General features: G+C 50.9%; 7 protein-coding genes across 7 annotated transcripts; 4 read left to right on the top strand and 3 right to left on the bottom strand.

Moving 5' to 3' along the window:
* Window positions 1-301: 301 nt before the first annotated feature.
* AUEXF2481DRAFT_66555 (uncharacterized protein) lies at window positions 302-1,082 on the bottom strand (the record flags this gene model as incomplete). The annotated part of the gene is made up of 6 exons (XM_013487498.1): window positions 302-439; window positions 494-581; window positions 633-696; window positions 747-842; window positions 896-933; window positions 1,048-1,082. The coding sequence occupies 6 exons, from the start codon at window positions 1,080-1,082 to the stop codon at window positions 302-304; spliced, it is 459 nt and encodes a 152-aa protein (XP_013342952.1).
* A 153-nt stretch (window positions 1,083-1,235) lies between these two features.
* On the top strand, window positions 1,236-4,903 carry AUEXF2481DRAFT_40976 (uncharacterized protein). Its single transcript, XM_013487424.1, has 5 exons — window positions 1,236-1,777; window positions 1,842-2,262; window positions 2,316-2,705; window positions 2,755-4,372; window positions 4,430-4,903. Exons 1-5 carry the CDS (start codon window positions 1,473-1,475, stop codon window positions 4,570-4,572), a joined length of 2,877 nt encoding a protein of 958 aa, XP_013342878.1. The 5' UTR covers window positions 1,236-1,472; the 3' UTR covers window positions 4,573-4,903.
* Window positions 4,904-5,351: 448 nt separating this feature from the next.
* AUEXF2481DRAFT_66408 (uncharacterized protein) lies at window positions 5,352-8,694 on the top strand (the record flags this gene model as incomplete). The annotated part of the gene is made up of 3 exons (XM_013487484.1): window positions 5,352-7,094; window positions 7,141-7,408; window positions 7,460-8,694. The coding sequence occupies 3 exons, from the start codon at window positions 5,352-5,354 to the stop codon at window positions 8,692-8,694; spliced, it is 3,246 nt and encodes a 1,081-aa protein (XP_013342938.1).
* Window positions 8,695-10,066: 1,372 nt separating this feature from the next.
* AUEXF2481DRAFT_30366 (uncharacterized protein) lies at window positions 10,067-11,937 on the top strand (the record flags this gene model as incomplete). The annotated part of the gene is made up of 3 exons (XM_013487372.1): window positions 10,067-10,610; window positions 10,661-11,063; window positions 11,127-11,937. 3 exons carry the CDS (start codon window positions 10,067-10,069, stop codon window positions 11,935-11,937), a joined length of 1,758 nt encoding a protein of 585 aa, XP_013342826.1.
* Window positions 11,938-12,282: 345 nt separating this feature from the next.
* Window positions 12,283-12,899, bottom strand: AUEXF2481DRAFT_40974 (uncharacterized protein). The gene is made up of 3 exons (XM_013487423.1): window positions 12,768-12,899; window positions 12,574-12,651; window positions 12,283-12,482 (listed from the first exon to the last, which is right to left on the bottom strand). The coding sequence occupies exons 1-3, from the start codon at window positions 12,840-12,842 to the stop codon at window positions 12,423-12,425; spliced, it is 213 nt and encodes a 70-aa protein (XP_013342877.1). The 5' UTR covers window positions 12,843-12,899; the 3' UTR covers window positions 12,283-12,422.
* A 172-nt stretch (window positions 12,900-13,071) lies between these two features.
* AUEXF2481DRAFT_5877 (uncharacterized protein) lies at window positions 13,072-13,929 on the bottom strand (the record flags this gene model as incomplete). Its single annotated transcript, XM_013487316.1, has 2 exons — window positions 13,072-13,619; window positions 13,686-13,929. The coding sequence occupies 2 exons, from the start codon at window positions 13,927-13,929 to the stop codon at window positions 13,072-13,074; spliced, it is 792 nt and encodes a 263-aa protein (XP_013342770.1).
* A 635-nt stretch (window positions 13,930-14,564) lies between these two features.
* Window positions 14,565-17,565, top strand: AUEXF2481DRAFT_5876 (uncharacterized protein; the record flags this gene model as incomplete). The annotated part of the gene is made up of 2 exons (XM_013487315.1): window positions 14,565-15,852; window positions 15,905-17,565. The coding sequence occupies 2 exons, from the start codon at window positions 14,565-14,567 to the stop codon at window positions 17,563-17,565; spliced, it is 2,949 nt and encodes a 982-aa protein (XP_013342769.1).
* Window positions 17,566-17,684: the final 119 nt, after the last annotated feature.

Here is a 17,684-nt window from a genome sequence, read left to right as displayed (position 1 = left end):
TATTCATGCCCCAAGCCGACTTTGATTGTTGTACAGCTCTCGGAATTCGAATTGGAGAGCCACCCCGACGATCGCAGGGCCAAATCAAAGCCAGTTGTCCCTGCCAAATCCTCGTGACAGACGGCGAATTCCTGTATCAAATTTGGATGAACATGAATTCCGGGAATGGTGATTGTTGTAAAAGTTTTTGAGATACCTGAACGCCGTTCTCTCCTCCGTCTATTGGGAGTGTATGGTTCCGAATCTAAATGGGCTTGATCTGCGTAATTGTAAGCAACACTGTCCTTGATTTGATACTCATTCAGAAATATACCTTGAAGTGGAGTGCGATCAAGGAGAACACAAGCGCCTTCAGATCTTGCACAAGGTAGTAAAACACACGGAGTCCTTCTGGGTCCTCTGACTCGTTAACGTCGACGAGGGATCCAATCTTTGCGGTCTAGAAGGGGAGTCAGTACGGCGAGCTGAGTAAAGTAGTGAGTAGGATGTTGACCTCGAAAGAGATATGCTCGTTGCCCAAACGAATCTCAAGTTCCTGTCTACCGTCCTTGTTCTTCTGTGGCCATTTCGTGTCGTCTTCTCTGTCGATACGTTAAGGTCATGTCTCCTGAGCTAGGTCCTGCAAAGCATACTTCAGAATCTCGCTATCCTTGATGATGCGCTTGATCTCCTCGATCATGAGTGAGCTCACACACACTTGAGATGTCAGCTAAGGAAGGCGCAAGTCGATAGTCGATTGAACATACTCTCTTTTCGGATCAATGAGTCGTTGCGGTAGTTTGAGTTGTTGGCATAACGCGCCGAGGCAGAGCGGCCATCGCCTAGAGCGCGGAAGTCGAACTCTGGTAAAGAGATCAATAACCACGAAATGATTTGCAGAGAAGGCGAAATATACCCAAAAACTCATGTCCGAATCTACCGGAATGGCCTGAGCTATGGTGATGTAAGCAATGATTTTCTGAAAAGAGAGACTCAAGAAATATGATAATGCGGCGCAAAAGAGCATTGCGAAGTCCGCAAATTCATGGAAGTAGGCAGACAACTTACTAGTAACGCAGATAGAACGGCTCGTTGCTCGCCATGATGAGTGTGTGGTTGTGATGCGCAACTGGATAAAGACGCGATGGGATGCGGCGGTTGGTGGGAGATGGAGGAGATGGCTTATTTTGGTTAGCGGAAGTCGGGGGTTTGTAAACGTAGCCCAAGGAGCAGGAGCAGCTCCTGACAACTAAGCCGCCTAGGAGAGCAACAATTTACATCCGTGTCCGCCTGTCTCTCGCATCTTTCCAATCGCCAGCTCCCGAACTCTCCCTACCTCTCTGTCGATCCGTCTCAGTCTCTCGCTTCCGACTCAGACCGCGCCGCGCAATCCCGCTCATAGGACTACAGACCAGGGGATCCGCACTACTACCAGGACAAGCCTCCTATACTTGCACCCCGCGTGCATGGTTTACTGAAAGACATAAGCAACAATGGCGACCTTCCTCGATCATGCGTACAGCTTGGTGCACCAAGACAACACGGCCGACCAGCCGTCGCTGCAGGACCTCAAGAACCAACTGGAGAAGGGCACCGACGAGTCCAAGCAAGAGACGATGAAGCGCATCTTGACAATCATGCTCAACGGCGACCCAATGCCCGCACTGCTGATGCACATTATCCGCTTCGTCATGCCGTCCAAGAGCAAGGCCCTGAAGAAGCTGTTATACATGTACTACGAGGTGTGCCCCAAGCACGATGCCGGCGGCAAGTTGAAGCAAGAGATGATCTTGGTCTGGTAAGGATGCTATCTACTCTGTTCAACACAACAAGACCTTCTCGCTGACCACACCATTCTGCAGTAACGGCATCCGTATGGATCTGCAGCACGCCAACGAATACATCCGTGGAAATACCCTTCGCTTCCTGTGCAAGCTTCGCGATGCCGAACTCATCGAACCACTCCTCGCACCTGCCCGCCAATGTCTCGAACACCGCCACTCATACGTCCGCAAGAATGCCGTCTTCGCAATTGCCTCCATCTACCAACACAACGAGGCTCTTATGCCCGATGCTCCTGAGCTTCTCCAGACCTTCCTCGAGTCCGAGAGTGATGCTACCTGCAAAAGAAACGCCTTTGCCGCTCTGATCTCAATCAGCCATGACCAGGCCCTTGAGTACCTGAGCTCCGTCTTCGAAGGTATCCCCAATGCAGACGAGTTGCTCCAGCTTGTCGAGCTAGAGTTCATCCGCAAGGACGCAGTCACAAACTCTCAAAACAAGGTCAGTACACCGAATAGCCATACAGAATCCTCTGCTAAAGCTTCTGTTCCCAGGCACGTTATCTCCGTCTGATCTTTGATCTCCTCGAAGCCAAGGAATCAACCGTCGTGTACGAAGCCGCTTTCTCCCTCACAGCTCTCACCAGCAACCCCGTCGCAGTCAAGGCCGCCGCTGCCAAGTTCATCGAACTGAGCATCAAAGAGTCGGACAACAACGTCAAACTCATTGTCCTTGAAAAGGTCAATCAGCTGCGCCGCGTCAATGAGGGTATCCTCGACGACTTGACTATGGAGATCCTGCGTGTTCTGTCCAGCCCTGATCTCGACGTCCGTAGAAAGGCCCTTAGCATCGCCATGGACATGGTCTCAAGCAAGAACGTAGAGGAAGTGGTATTGCTCTTGAAGAAAGAGCTCTCCAAGACCGTGGACGAGCAGTACGAGAAGGTACGCAACCCACATCTGCGAAATAGCCCAACACTGACAATCTTTCTAGAACAACGAATACCGATCTCTACTCATTCACTCCATTCACCAGTGCGCCATCAAGTTCTCCGAGGTCGCTGCCAGCGTTGTTGGTCTATTGATGGACTCAATCGCAGATTTCAACAACGCATCTGCAGTTGATGTCATTCAGTTTGTTAAGGAGGTCGTCGAGAAGTTCCCCAAACTCAGAGCGACCATCGTCGGCCGTTTGGTTTCTACCCTCAGCGAAGTCCGTGCTGGAAAGGTCTACCGTGGATCACTTTGGATCATTGGAGAGTATTCTCTGGAAGCGAACGATATCCGCGAAGCTTGGAAGCACATCAGAGCCAGCTTGGGAGAAATCCCCATTCTTGCTTCCGAGCAACGACTTCTTGAGGAACAGCCCGATGGTGAGCCGAACTTGAACGACCAGGTCAATGGTAACGCAAAGACTGCCCCCACTGGTTCACGAAAGGTCCTTGCCGATGGCACGTATGCTACCGAGAGTGCTTTGACCAGCCAGTCTGCTGTCAAGGCCAAATTAGAGGCCGTCAAGGCCGCACAGAAGCCTCCTTTGAGACAACTTATCCTAGACGGCGACTACTATCTCGCCAGCGTGCTGGCTTCGACATTGACAAAGCTTGTAATGCGTCACAGCGAGATCTCGGACGATGAGGCTAGAACAAATGCTCTCCGTGCTGAAGCTATGCTTATCATGATCTCGATCATCCGGGCAGGACAGTCACAATTCGTCAAGCACCCCATCGACGAGGACTCCATCGATCGCATCATGTCTTGTGTCAGATCGCTGGCAGAATTTGCACAGAAGCGTGAGCTTGAGAACGCTTTCCTCAACGATACTAGGAAAGCTTTCAGGGACATGGTCAACGTTGAGGAGAAGAAGCGTGCCGAAAAGGATGCTCTTAGCAAGGCCAAGAACGCCATCCAGGTCGACGACGTTGTGTCTATTCGTCAACTCAGTAAGAAGAACGCTGTTGATGGCGCAGACGAGATTCAGCTCGACCTGGAGAAAGCTACCGGTGGTGACTCTGCTACGGAAGATCTCAGCTCCAAGCTCAGCCGTGTCGTGCAGCTTACTGGATTCTCCGATCCTGTGTATGCTGAAGCATACGTGCAGGTACATCAATTTGACATCATCCTTGATGTTTTGCTGGTCAACCAGACCCAGGACACTTTGCAAAACCTTTCGGTTGAGTTTGCTACACTTGGTGACTTGAAGGTTGTCGAAAGACCAACAACACAAAATCTGTCGCCTCTGGATTTCCTCAACGTTCAGGCCACCATCAAGGTGTCTTCCACAGATACCGGCGTCATCTTCGGAAATGTTGTCTACGAGGGCGCCTCATCCACAGACCAGAGTGTCGTGATCTTGAACGACGTTCACGTTGACATCATGGATTACATTCAGCCAGCTCACTGCACAGAGACACAGTTCAGAACTATGTGGACCGAGTTTGAATGGGAGAACAAGGTCAACATCAACACGAAATTGCCCGCCAACAAGGGTCTACGCGACTTCCTCAAGGGCCTGATGAAGGTCACAAATATGAGCTGTCTAACACCGGACGCAAGTCTGAGCGGAGACTGTCAATTCCTGAGCGCCAACTTATATGCCAGGAGTGTATTCGGTAAGTCGGCTCTAACATGTCTTTTTTTGCATGCAATGTGAAGCTAATGGAAACTAGGCGAGGACGCTTTGGCCAACCTTAGTGTCGAGCAAGAAGGCGACACCGTGACTGGATTCGTGCGGATAAGAAGCAGATCGCAGGGACTGGCTCTCAGTCTCGGCTCGCTCAAGGGATTGAACAAGATTGGCGACTATGTTTGAAATGATCCAATGATGAAAGATAGACCCCGCTGAAGAATTTGTGCCCGGCTAGGGCAAGTCATCTATGTGGTGAGGAGTAAGAAAGCCACTGTCATCCATCAATCGTGTCTGGTTCTCGGTGCAACATGCAAAGGCAGGCTATGGCGTAACAGAGAAAAGTAGAGCAGTATTATGCAAGGGTAGTGTTCGTTCTGTATTGCGACAAGGCATCTTCATGATTTCTAATTGTTATTCTGGTTGGTTTCGTGAGAATGAAGTGTACGAGTAATTAGCGAGAGCCGAAAGTTCCATTTCTAATAACTAGATTCGTAATAGCGCAACACATAGCGCCTTTGTTGCACGACCAACATGGGATACAGTTAACCACATTGTGCTGGATCTGTCGTAGTAAGAGGGCTATGGATTGCGCAGAGCAGATCGCTACTGTTGTACGATATAGGTACTGACAGAACAAAAACAAAAATCGATGCTCTCCATCAGGGAATCGAACCCTGGTCTCCCGCGCTTGACGAGATTACTCTTGACAAGCGGAAATCATGACCACTAGACCAATGAAGATGGGCCAGCTGTGCTGGTATTGGTTGGTGCTAGCTCCAGCTTACAAGTTTATATATTGCACTCACATTGCATATCTTGGTCGCGAGATCAGAGTGGTCTGTCGTCAGTCCAAGCTCTCACTCCAACTCCCCTGGGCCGGCAGCAAACGCGATCATTGCTGCAGGTCTGACACAAGCCGTATGCCATTGCGCAAATGCGGTGTGATAGCATCATAATCGGCCATGTACTGGCCCATTGGGGCGCCCAAGACTTATGCTGCTTCTAAGCATGTAACCCGCAGCACCAACCTACCCACTCCCGACCACGATGATGCCGACAAGCTCGCCGTCACACCTCTCTCGCCTGATGCTGGCCAACTCACACCTTTGGTCCTGGAACATGACCAAACGCCCTTTGAACCTCTAGTCGCGGCGAGTCCTGCTGTGGACGATGCCAGCAGTGCAGAAGAGCAGGATATAGTGGACATTAAAACATCTCGCGCTGGCAACATCTTCACCACAATCACGGCCTCATCGCTCAGCGTGTGGCAAACCAAGCCTACCGCTCTGCTTGCGACAGTCGCAAGGTCGGATCATTCCCTCGAAACATACGGTCCCAACACATCTCTCCTGCTGCGCCCAGACGCCCTTATAGTTATTGTTCAAACCCAAAAGGGCTTCCTAATCACATACTCCTTGGCCATCGATCCTGCTGCCAGAGTATACCAAACCTCAATCATCACTTCTTCCGGGTCCCACGTCCGTAGGTCAAGCAATGAAGCTTATACCAAGAGACCTAATCTTACCCCGGATGTCGGACCTGCCGAAGGGGAAGGCATCAAAGAAGTCAGCATCCGATTCCGCATGGTTATCAGAATAGACGCTGGTATCTCCCGAGCCCTTGTGCTGGATGACGAGCTTGTCGTGACTACTGTCAAGCCTGCAGCCATCCAATGTATCCGCTGGACGCCAGATAGCTCAGGCTCTTCTCACAACACTGAACTTCTTAAACGAATGTCTTGGCTTGTCGGTAGACCTTCAGTCACTGATATGTCATATGATAGACCTATGAACCTGCACACATGGGTGACAGATGATGGCCGAGCGTATGCTGTCCAGAGATTGTCTGGGTCAAGTGCTGACCCAGTCAACGCGAAGAGTTTATTCAGAGGATTCTGCTTCCATTCTCCTGAGCCCAAAGGTCGTTTTGCTACAAAGTCTGCGATCAATGCTCGATTCTCGCTAATAGCTATTGGATGCTCAAACGGCACGATTCAAGTGTACTCCGCAAAAGATTATGTTGGTAATATCCCGCCATCGCACGAATTGAAGCTGCCTGTCTCAGAAGCATCCTCTGGTAATCTCACCTTCTTGAGTTGGTCTCCCGATGGCTACTGTCTGTTTGCGGGCTACGATCAAGGGTGGGCCATGTGGAGTGTTTACGGCAAGCTAGGCGCGAACACATTCGGTGCGGATCGGTCTGTTGCCGAGTCCAATGCTGAAGAGTGGCTCTGTGGAGTACGCGCTGGATTCTGGGTAGGTGGCGGTGCAGAGATCCTGCTGCTAGGCCCCGCTAGACGTGAATTGCATGTCGTCGAGATGATGCGCAGCAGTGTGACGGGTTGCTTCGGCATGCCCAACATCTCTAGATCTCTCCTGCAAGGAAGCACCAGTCTAATGCTGTACAAAGGATTCGAGACCTCGGACCACACGACGATATCTGGGGACATCTCCTTGTGGCAGACTGTCCAAGTCCCACAAGCCTATCTCGCATATCAGTGGCCTATTCGACTCAGCGTTGTCTCTGCAGATGCACGATATCTCGCTGTAGCCGGAAGACGAGGGTTGGCCCACTATAGCGTTGGAAGTGGGCGATGGAAGAGTTTCGAGGATCCAATCGCCGAGAACAGCTTCACTGTGAGAGGTGGTATGTGCTGGTGGCAACACATTCTTGTGGCTGCTGTGGAGTCAGGCAGTAGTTACGAGGTATGCTTTCCTACATGTCGACCGCGACCAATTACTGACTGGATAGGTCCGGCTTTATTCGCGAGAGAAGACTCTGACCAATTCTCAAGTACTGCACACTGAAGTCCTTGCATATCCGGTGGTATGTATGGCCACGTCTGGAGAAGATTCTCTGCTGGTGTATACATATGAGAACATTCTGCTCCACTATATATTCGTCTCGTCGGCCAAGACTGTCAAACTTGCTCAGGTTGGCCAAATCGCCTTCCACGGCATAATCAGGGCTCCCCCTCGCGTTCGCGCTATCAGCTGGATTTTACCCGAGGACCAACGAGGTATGTATACAGACTCTGTGAACCTTCGTTTTGCTTACAAGTCCTCTTTAGATAACGGCGATCCATCTCACGACGTTGCTACAGCTTCCGTTCTGTTCCTTGTCGACGCCAAGTTGGTGTTGTTGCAGCCCTCAGCGAACGAACATGGAGAGCTGAAATACGACATGCGCGTCATAGCACACAACGTGGAGTTCTACACATTATCTAGAGAGCAGCCGCCCTCGACCTCATCACCAAGTCTTCTTGAAAGTGGTTCTGATAACAGCTATATCCCTGTTGATGTTCTAGGCCACAGCTTGCGAGACTCTCTGTGGTACTTTGATGGCACGTCGATGCATGCATGGTCCGACGTACTCGATGTGCTCTCATCCGCTCTCACGGAGCACGGGCGTGATGTGGCGCCCACGGTCGCTATTGAGACCGACTTTTACCCCCTATCTGCAATTGTGGAGAAGGGCCTCCTGACTGGTCTAGAGTCTGACTTGGTCCAACGACGAGACATTAACTTTGCGTTCTACCGCCTCAACCAGCGCACGCATCTGTCAATACCATCTCTCCTGCGGCACCATCTAGCCCAGTATGATTCGCCCGCTGCGCTCCATCTTTCGCATTCGTACCAAAAGCTTCCCTACTTCAATCATGCCTTAGAAGTGCTGCTCCATGATGTCCTGGACGACGAGGTAGATACTCCTCCAGAGTCTCTGGAGGCAGCACTTCTTCCGAGTGTGCTGTCCTTTCTATCTTCCTTCCCAACATATCTTGACATTGTCGCTGGATGCACACGTAAGACAGAATTGCGAAGTTGGGAAACTTTGTTTCGTTACTTGCCTCCCGTGGTGGAATTGTTCGAAGAATCTCTTCAAAAAGACATGCTCAAGACCGCGGGAAGCTATCTGCTCATTCTGCATGCCTTTGACGAAGGTAGCTTTAGCGCACGTCAGATATCAACTCTACTCAAAAGAGCTAGAGAAGAGGGCGATTGGGACCTCTGCAAAGAACTTGCTCGTTTCCTGGTTGGCATTGACGAGACAGGAAACCTTCTGAAGACTGTCCTCGTCCGGGCTGGGCTGAAGACCGCCGAGCCTGATACCACCACATACAGCTCCTCGGATGGTGGAGATGAGAACGTCATGACATTCGACGATAACGGCGACTCAGATGGTGCAGCAGTCCAGACGTCTGATAGGTCTGATGGGCACAGTGGTGGCAGCATCATAGTGAATGCTAGTCGGAATCCTGATTCCTGTGCGCAAGATTATTTCGCGGACACAGCAAGGTACTCATGAGATAGGTACCTCTGCCCTGGTCACAAGAACACATGCATGGGTAGCAGCCTTATAATAGGGCTGCATGTCGCGTGGAACGCATATATTTTGTTTTGATCGTGGCGGTCTGATTGTATTTTAAGGCTCCGGGAAGACGAAATCGCAGATGGTGGTCCTTGATCAATGACGCCAGAAAGTAAACAAAAAAGCTTCAGGCGGGGTCCTCGCATCTGTTTTGACTATTTGCTGCTTTGGGACGGCCCGCCAAATATCCATCTCGATCGCAACACCTTGAAGCTATTTCAAACGAAGTCGAATTGCAATAGTCCAGAAAGCATTAGGGTATGATTGTTTCCCAGTGGCACTGCCTCTGAAATGGCGCAAACAGTGGTGGCAATGACAGGTAGAGATTCACAGGGGAGCTGAAGGCTTGACACTCGCGTGGGAACCTCGTGCATGCCAGAGCCGAAAGCTTGTCACGCAGCTTCTACACCACCCACCTGTCTAGGAAAATGGAGAAGCTCTCGTCTCGTCTTGCTAGCCGCCCGATCAGAACCTCTGCTATAACCGATCCCAATACAATCATCATCACTCCACAGCAACCGGTCTACGTTATGTGCTATCTCTTGGCCCATTCTCTACTTTGGGGCGTCCGTGTGACACGCAACCAGGACAGAGCATTGCGCTACGTATGTGGCAGTGTCGTATCACCAGGCATGTCTCCGATATCGACAGGTTTGTTCACCGCAGATTCGATATACAACAAGAAGATTTGTAGTTGAGTTTGAAAGGTGAGTGGAATACTACCATGATCTGCTACTGTTGCAGCTTGAGGGAAGAAGCACTCGTCATTCGCTACATGTACCCCGGTCTCAATCCACGGACTGCTGGAGACGACCCAAAATCTGGCGGTTGGATGGCTGCTTCCATCCCTGAAAGTCTGTCTTCGGCGTTCCCGGAAATCGAAAAGTATCCCATGCATACGCCTGTGGTAGCCTGAGGTGCTTCATTTAACGCTTCCGGTTACCTTTTACTTTTCGAATGACTGCATTTCTTAGCATGCCTAGACGTCCACAGCCTCTTGACTGCGCCGTCCCTGCCTATTATTGACTATGGTGTCTACATCAACAATCTTTTCTTTATACTTCGATCTGGAATAGCTCGACCCAGTCATCTCGCCAATGTTGCAATCATTTGCTCATACTAATACAACATGAACTAGCTTGCTCATTCTACTACTTCAAGATGAAATAAAGAGAAGTCAACTACCATACAAGGATACCAGGCTCACTCTCACAGACACTCGGTTACACCACACCAGCTAGCGGACGCCATCAAAGCTGTAATCCGAACAGTCCTCCCCCCCGAAGTTGAGGTCAACACGGTCGTGACCATGATGATAAACCGGAGAGTGTCTAGACGATCTCCATCACCCACCGAACAAGACATCGGACAAGAAGATGGGAACCAACTATCAAACCTTACATGGATCATGATCACCGATCCAAATCAGTCCAGGGATAAAGAGATGATGAGGAATGTTCGAATACAGGTCATGAATGACTACCTCATCAAAGAGCGTCGCAATCCAAACAGTACCGACTCTCGTGTACGCCGGATCTCAAGAGCAGGCCGTGTCATACCTGGTGCGTCAGCAGATTCAAGGAAGAGATCCGATACATCGGAGAGGAGAAGTCAATCGCCGCGTGCGAGAGATTCGGCAATTAACTCTGCCTTTCCTTCCCCAAAAATAACATCGAGAGCCCAGATTCCACAAGACCCACCAACATCTCGGTGTGATGCAGAGATAGAACTACTGACGCCATATCTCGCTTCCAAGGCTGAATTGGCCGGCATTGGTGCGAGACTGGATGTCTTCAACGCAACACCGAAGTTTGACGGAGAGCACGTTGACGTCCGCATGCTGAAACACAACTGTATGTTATGTTCGCTAGCGGATGAGTAACGACTGACATGCAATATCTAGGCACTACATATTTCGGAAGCCAGGCAATGTGCAAAAGGTGGGCTCCGATGCTGTTCGCCGGCCGAGCGGCATTCCTGAGTACCTTGTGCATATCATCTGCCTATCTCGACATGATGCAAATGGACTTTTCTAATGTGAAAACGTCCAACTCTATAGAGTCTGTAAGGACACTTACTGTCAGAGAGCAGACCGTACAGCTGATTAGCGAGGGTCTGTCGGACCCGGAAACTTGCTGTAGTGATGCGAACATAGTTTCAGTCTTGCATCTTCTCTATGGTGAGATGATCGTAGCATGTGATCAGGCTTTGCAGTGGCACGAAGAGGGGCTTCACACGATGGTAGAGTACAGAGGAGGTTTGGACCAACTGGGGGGTGATGGTCTCCTGGCTGCTATGGTCACCATGTGAGTTCACCTACAACATCTCATAGGAAACCGTCCACAACCAAAAGCTAATCAGTAGCATAGTGAGATTTTCGAGCTTTCCGTGTTTCGCGAAACTAAGCCTCGACAACAATATCTCGACTACGCTCGTCACATCTCCAACTCCTCAGTACGAGACCGTATATCTGCAATACCCGAATCCCCTCTATACTATCCAGCAGGTCTCCACCATACTCTAGGTCGAACGCGACGCTGTGATGAAGACACGTTGGACCTAATAAATCTAACCCGAGATCTCACCCAAGCCGTCCTGGCCCTACAAAACGCCTCTGCAGTAGACACTTTCCCCGAGGAGATATGTGGCCCTGCTATCCCAAGAAAAACCTACACGGAGCAAGAAGCACAAGCTCTACACAGAAAAAAAAGTAACGCCACAGATCAGATCGTGGCGCTCGAAGCCCATAACGACGCCGTCTATGAAGCAACACGCCTCTGCGCACTCCTATATGCCACCGCTATCCACTGCAGCACACCATTCTCTACCGCCGCCCGCAGCTTTCCGAGACAAAACGGCACACTCAATATCGTGCTACAGATCCGAGACCACCTTGCTAGTACGGACCTGTCCAACTGCTGGGACAGTATGGTCGGGATATTATTCTGGTGCACGCTGGTGACGGGAGCAGCGTGCCATGACGCAGACGATCAAGACGTGGAAGTGCTGGCAACCAAGAAGTGGATGGTAGCACTCGCAATCAGGTGTTCGATTTTACTTACCTTCCAGCACACTGATGCCGTGGTGAGGATTTTGAGGACGATATTGGCTGTACAGTCGACGTTGGGAGACCAGACAGAAGGGCGGGAAAGTCAAATCAGTATCCCTGGTGGGTTCTGAATGGAAAATTGCTGATGTTTTGCATGTATCAAAAGGGAGAATCGTCATAGCGAAGAGCGTGGACAGTAGCACAAAAATTTCTCAATGTCTTTTTAAACACAACCTATTGCCTTGCAACATCTCCAGTAATCGGCTGAGTGATTCGAATCTCGAGGTGCAGAGGATCAGATTCTCGACCGAGCATATCAGACGCCTTTGTTTACGTGTACGTCTCGCGCAAGCTAGAAGCGACTCAAAGTTGTGAGCTGCTGTTCTATGGAAGTGGTTGGGCGCTCTTTTTGTTTGCAACAAGTCGATCAAGGCTTGATCTGATGTTTCTGGGAAAGGTCAAGGAATGAGTCGATAAAGTGTGTGATCATTTTTCTCAACATGACCGAGATATAAAACTAATAAAAGGGAAGAAAAAAGGTAGGGTATCATAAAAGAAGAAACCGCCGCAAAACGCCGACGGTCAACGGAGGGAGGTGATGAAGGGTGTGCAATCATCATTTTTCGCGAGGTTCTGTAGCAACACCATTGCGGTCCCGGAGATCTTTGATGACAGTCTAAAGGATCTAGTCAGTTGTCATGTTCTATCAAAGACCACATGTATCGTGGACGATGGTGATTGATGAATGAGCGGGCTTGAAGACTTACGGCCAATGCATCCGGATTTACGCCATTTTCAATGAGCGAGACACAGTAAGACAATGATTGGCGGTCCAAGTTGGTATTCTAATGTGGTGGATTCTTCCCGTTAGTAAGATGGCAAATTGAATGTTGATGTGGTCGTGTAAAATCGACTGCGCTCATCGCGTCGACCAAAATATGCAAGGGACACGGCGACTTACGAGTAAGGAGGAAATCTCGTAGAGAATGTCAATAGTCTCACGCGCAGCCTTGCGCTTATCTTCTGTTGGCGGCATGGTTGGTCTTGTGATTGTGAACGTAGCGAGAGATGAACGAGGACGGATGGCACTGTTTGTCTTCGGCCGGGCGTCTCCACTTGGAGCTGCAAGCTTTGGCAACACACGGACAAGACACGATAAACAAGAGTAGAGAACAGATGTTGAGGAAACAGTTCTTGTCAGGAAACAAGAAGAGACATAAATCATCATTATTCGTAACGCGACGTAAACACAAGGCAGAGACCAATCAACGCCTGATGGATGCGGTAAACAAGGCGCGCATTGCTTTGAGGAAGGCAGCCAGATCTCTCGTCTCATTCAGACGCTCCACCACGGCATCAACAGCCTCGTCATCCAATGCTGGTTGGACTGCTATGACCTGGTAGTCCTTTGTCTCCATGTTGAGTTCAAAGGCGCACTGACGGTCCCAATCCCTCTCATCGACGTGTGTGTAGACGAACTTGATCCTGTCGTCAATTCCCAGACCCTCGATACGCATGCATAAGTGTGACTCCCAGAAGTGTAGTTCGGGTCGGTTGTGTCGTGCTTGGTTGTCGAGCTGTCGCTGATGGTGGTGTTGGGCCTGGCGACGTGTGTGGATGGCTTTCTGCAGCGAGGAGATTTGCGAGCGGAGGTGATCGCGGTGGGCTTCATGGTTCTGACGCTGCATGTCAAGCTCCTCAATTTGCTGCTGCATCTCGTCGTGCTCTTGTGCTTCCTTGTCTAGGGTGTTTTGGTGGGCGATGGACTTGTTAGACATGTCTTCGAGTTCTCGACGTCTTGCTCGTTGCGATTCTGTAGAGGGCAAAAGAGTCAGTATACTCTCAACCTGGCAGTGGATGGGACAAAGGCACGACTGACCTTGAATCTCGGACATGTTGATACGGAAATGGTTGCGCTCCTCCAGAACGCGCTTACGACCCTGCTCGATGAAGTCGTCGAAGCGGGCAGTGAAGCGAGCCATGCGGTCGCGCAAGTCGTCGAAGCCAAACTTGATGCTAGGCAGCTGGTCGACCATTGATGGCGGATCGGGAGTGAGGTAGGGACCTTGCAGACCGCCTGCGCCGAAAGAGGCACCAAAGCGCGCATGGCTGGGCGTGTTCATGACGGCTGCCATAGCCAATGTCTTCGAATGTGCAATATGCCGAGTGTGGTGTGGTATAGAGCAATTCTGAGAGAATGATGCGAATGTGTCGGGCTTGCCAAAATTCGAGTAAACACAAAGCCACTCGGCGTTGCTAGGGACCGGACCCGGGAGCGCGCGGGCTACGTCAAGCGCGCGTCTACTACGGAAGCCCCCTAGATATGCTCTGTGTCCGATAGCGATAGACAGTTTTTGCTGGACCTTCCAACTGAACTAACCTCACCATCCATGACATGTGTAAAGCTCTGAAAGCCTTGGAACCGAGCTCGACGTCCTCACGAACAAGTGTCGAGTTCCTGGCCCTGGCAGATGTAGGCGATTGAGGCACTAAAGCGCGTGGTCCGTACGCCCCCTGCCGAAAGCCGGAGGCTGGTCAAGTCTGACGCGCTTGAATCTCGACAAGATTTTGGTCATTTATTTTCTCTTCGACTTTCAACCTCGACATTTCAAACGACTACATCTTACATCTAGACTCCATCGAACAAGCCGTCAAACCGTCAGCTCCCATAGACCGCAATTTTCCGTATACGCCTTCTTCCCGGCAATGATTCAGTCCGTCTCTGGCGCATTATCACGCATAGCTAGGAAGAAGCCGCATGGCTGACCACGCAACCGCTGACCTGAAATATGGTCACTTTGGTCAGGCCATATACCATTCCGAGGAAACCACCTGGCTGTTTCCTAGAAACCCTGAGCCTTCCTCTACCTTGCAGCCTCTGGGCACCTCACAGATCGTCTTCAAGTCACAACGCCCTCAATCGCGACCAGACTCGACGACCACTCAGAAACCAAGCGTCCAGCTGAACCACCAGCTCGCCGAACTTCTCACAAGAGACCCGACCTTGGCTCCTGGCGCCCATCTCCTGGCTGAACCTGCCATCGTGTCACAAGAGGTCCAAAAGACCGTCGTTCGCTACGATCCGACGCTGGGTCATCTGTTAGCTTTCGGCCGCGTGCCAGACCATGCCATAAAGCGCTCTATGCAAATCGCTGCCTTTCCTGCTGTCGATTACGCACACGTTCTGCGCCTCGTCCAAGTCCAACCTCAAAAGCATGGTTGGGATCGAAACAAGTCCATATGGATCGATGTACCCCGAATCTATGGAGAATCTGGCATTTGGGAAGCCCCTCATCCCATACGTCAAGTCTGTTTCGCAGATGCCGACGAAGACTCGAATCTGGCTCGCACTCTCGCTGTGCGCACCACGCTTGCTGTTCACATTTTGCGTGTTGCCGCGCGGAAGCACACCTCTTCTTGGAACACTCTTACCGCTACACCGTCTCGTTTCCACACGGATCAGTTGTGTACTCTGAGTTTGGATCTCTTCAGAGGCCTGGCTCCTGCTCATATGGCTTTCAATCATTGGTATCCTAGCCAGTTCATCACCGTCGATCAATACGGCACCTGGCATGTCTGGGACTCGAGTCTCAAACAGATTCCATCCAAGTATGGCAAGCCGACGGAGCTGTGCCGTGGGGCTACCAATGATCAGGCTGTTCCGGCTCATGAGACGACCGCCAGCCTCTTAGATGACGGCTGGGGGAGATGCATGTGGGCCGGCAACGTCCAAACCATCGTTACCGCCAGTCGCAGATCTTTAGCGGTATATGACATCCAGGGGAAGCCCGTGAGACTGCAATCTCCCAATCTCGGCCTTGTTGGGACCCCACATTGGATCCTTGATGTTATGCTCAGTCCCCTAGATCCGACTATCATCTTTGTTCTCACTTCCGTGTCGCTGTTCTGTGTGCGTGTGCGATGCTTGGACGAGTTCGATCCCGAAAGTTATAGCACTGCTGGTGCCGAGCTCGTTTTACAATGCAGGCACTTCAGAGACCCCGAAGACATCGGACTAAGCCTATCAGTTCTAGTCGAGGATCCAAGTACGATCAGCCATGCCTCAAGGAAATATCTCCAGCCGCTAACTCTTCACAGACGTCGTTGTTTTCATCCAATCGTCACTGAGTCCGCTTGCGACAAGCTACAGGTTTACCTCTCACGAGTCCTCACCTCAGTTCATGACGGCCGCAGATGCGACTCAAATCGTTTTACCAGAGCTCCCTTCGGCAGTCACTGCTTCTCCGGCTGCTCTAGGCTTCTTACTTCAGAATGCAAATTATGGGGAGAGTGCGCACCATGAACAGCCATCTGGTCCTGGAAAGCACTATCGAGACTCTTCCGTGAGATTTTTTGTTGCAACCGCCATAGCGAGCGATATGGTCGTTGTGCAGAAACTGTATTATACATTGCCGACCTCGTTGGCCGAGTCATTGCTGCCTATAGTCACGCCTCCTGATTGGCGTGGGAGGCTCGTTCACAGTCGTCCTCGACTTCAAGAAACCGGATTTGTCGAGCAACATGTGACCAATCAAGAGACACGAAATTTTCAAGAAGACCAGGACCTGGACGCTCTATCTCGAGTGAACACATTGAAGTCAACTTCAGACACATGGACCATGCTATACGAGCTTTCCCACGCGCGGACTACTAGCGCTGCTTCGCAAATAGAGGATTTCTCACGCATACTCGAACGAGCGGAGCAAACTCTGGAGTCTGCTGAACACAATATCCATGGCTACAGACTGTTGTCGGAGCTTTGCGACAAACAAATCCTGGTACCTGACATTGATCAAGCTAATGCCGAATTCAAGGATATGATCGCGTCTAGAACGGAATACAGAAACATCCCCGAAGCGTCCGAAACATACCTGCAACTCGCGAGTATCGCTAGCAAGTCTGCTCTGAATCTTGGTGTCACAACCGATATGAACCCAACCTCAGTCTACGACAATATCATAGCCTGTTGGCTGACACCACTTTCTCAAACCGTACCTGGCAGAGTGCGGCTCGTCAAGGAACAACTAGCACGAAGAATCGCTGCCGAGATTTGTCTTGCAAGTCACGTTCTCAGACAACCATCTGTGAGGCCAGCCGAAGTGGAAACGCAAATGCCAGAGACTCAGGCCACTGACGACCTATTTTCTTCTCAACTACGTTCTATGCAGTCCTCACTCCCAACCCCTTCACCGACAGCCACACCTTCAATGACTACAGCCACATCGTTGTCCAGCCATCCATCAACTCTGGTGTCAGGCGAATTCTCGCGACTTCAACGATACACTTCATTTGCATCGGAAAAGCCTACACCGGGTCCCTTACCCAAGACTCTGACCAACACACTTGCGCATTGGAGCCTTGGCGGTGACCCTGGCGAATACGACTGGCTGAGTATGCAAAGAGAGCAGGAGAGGAGGGCTGAGGAAGAAGACGAGGACCTGACGCCCAAAGAGCGAGCGAGATTGAAGCGGCGTGCCGAGAAGTTGTTGTTCAAGCAGAGGCGCGAAGCAGAAAAGGCGTCCGCCATGACTCTCGCGAATAGCCAAGTTCCCGGCATCGTGAGTGCGAGTCAGCCGGCATTCGCGACACCTTCTAGAAGCGAAGCACCGAATGTCCCTCAGTCCGCTAGAGCAGCAAGTCAGGGCACCCAGCTGCTAGCAAGCTCTCAAGCTCAGCCGAACATGTTTACTAGCCAAGTTCAGCCAGGGCGGTTTGGGGGAAAACCGGCAAAGAAGAAACGCAGGGTTATTGGGTTCTAAGGATGATCGGGATCTTTCCGCTCGCGGCCGCTCGCGGTATACTTCCCATTTTGTACATTTCTCATAGCACTTCAAGGTCATGTGGCCTCCCAAATTTTATTACCCAGTATCCTGGTCGT

The sequence above is a fragment of the Aureobasidium subglaciale genome, assembly GCF_000721755.1.
Source record: "Aureobasidium subglaciale EXF-2481 unplaced genomic scaffold scaffold_13, whole genome shotgun sequence".
NCBI lineage: Eukaryota > Fungi > Ascomycota > Dothideomycetes > Dothideales > Saccotheciaceae > Aureobasidium > Aureobasidium subglaciale.
Note: the sequence above shows the minus strand (reverse complement) of the source record. Positions and strands in the feature narration are given on the sequence as shown.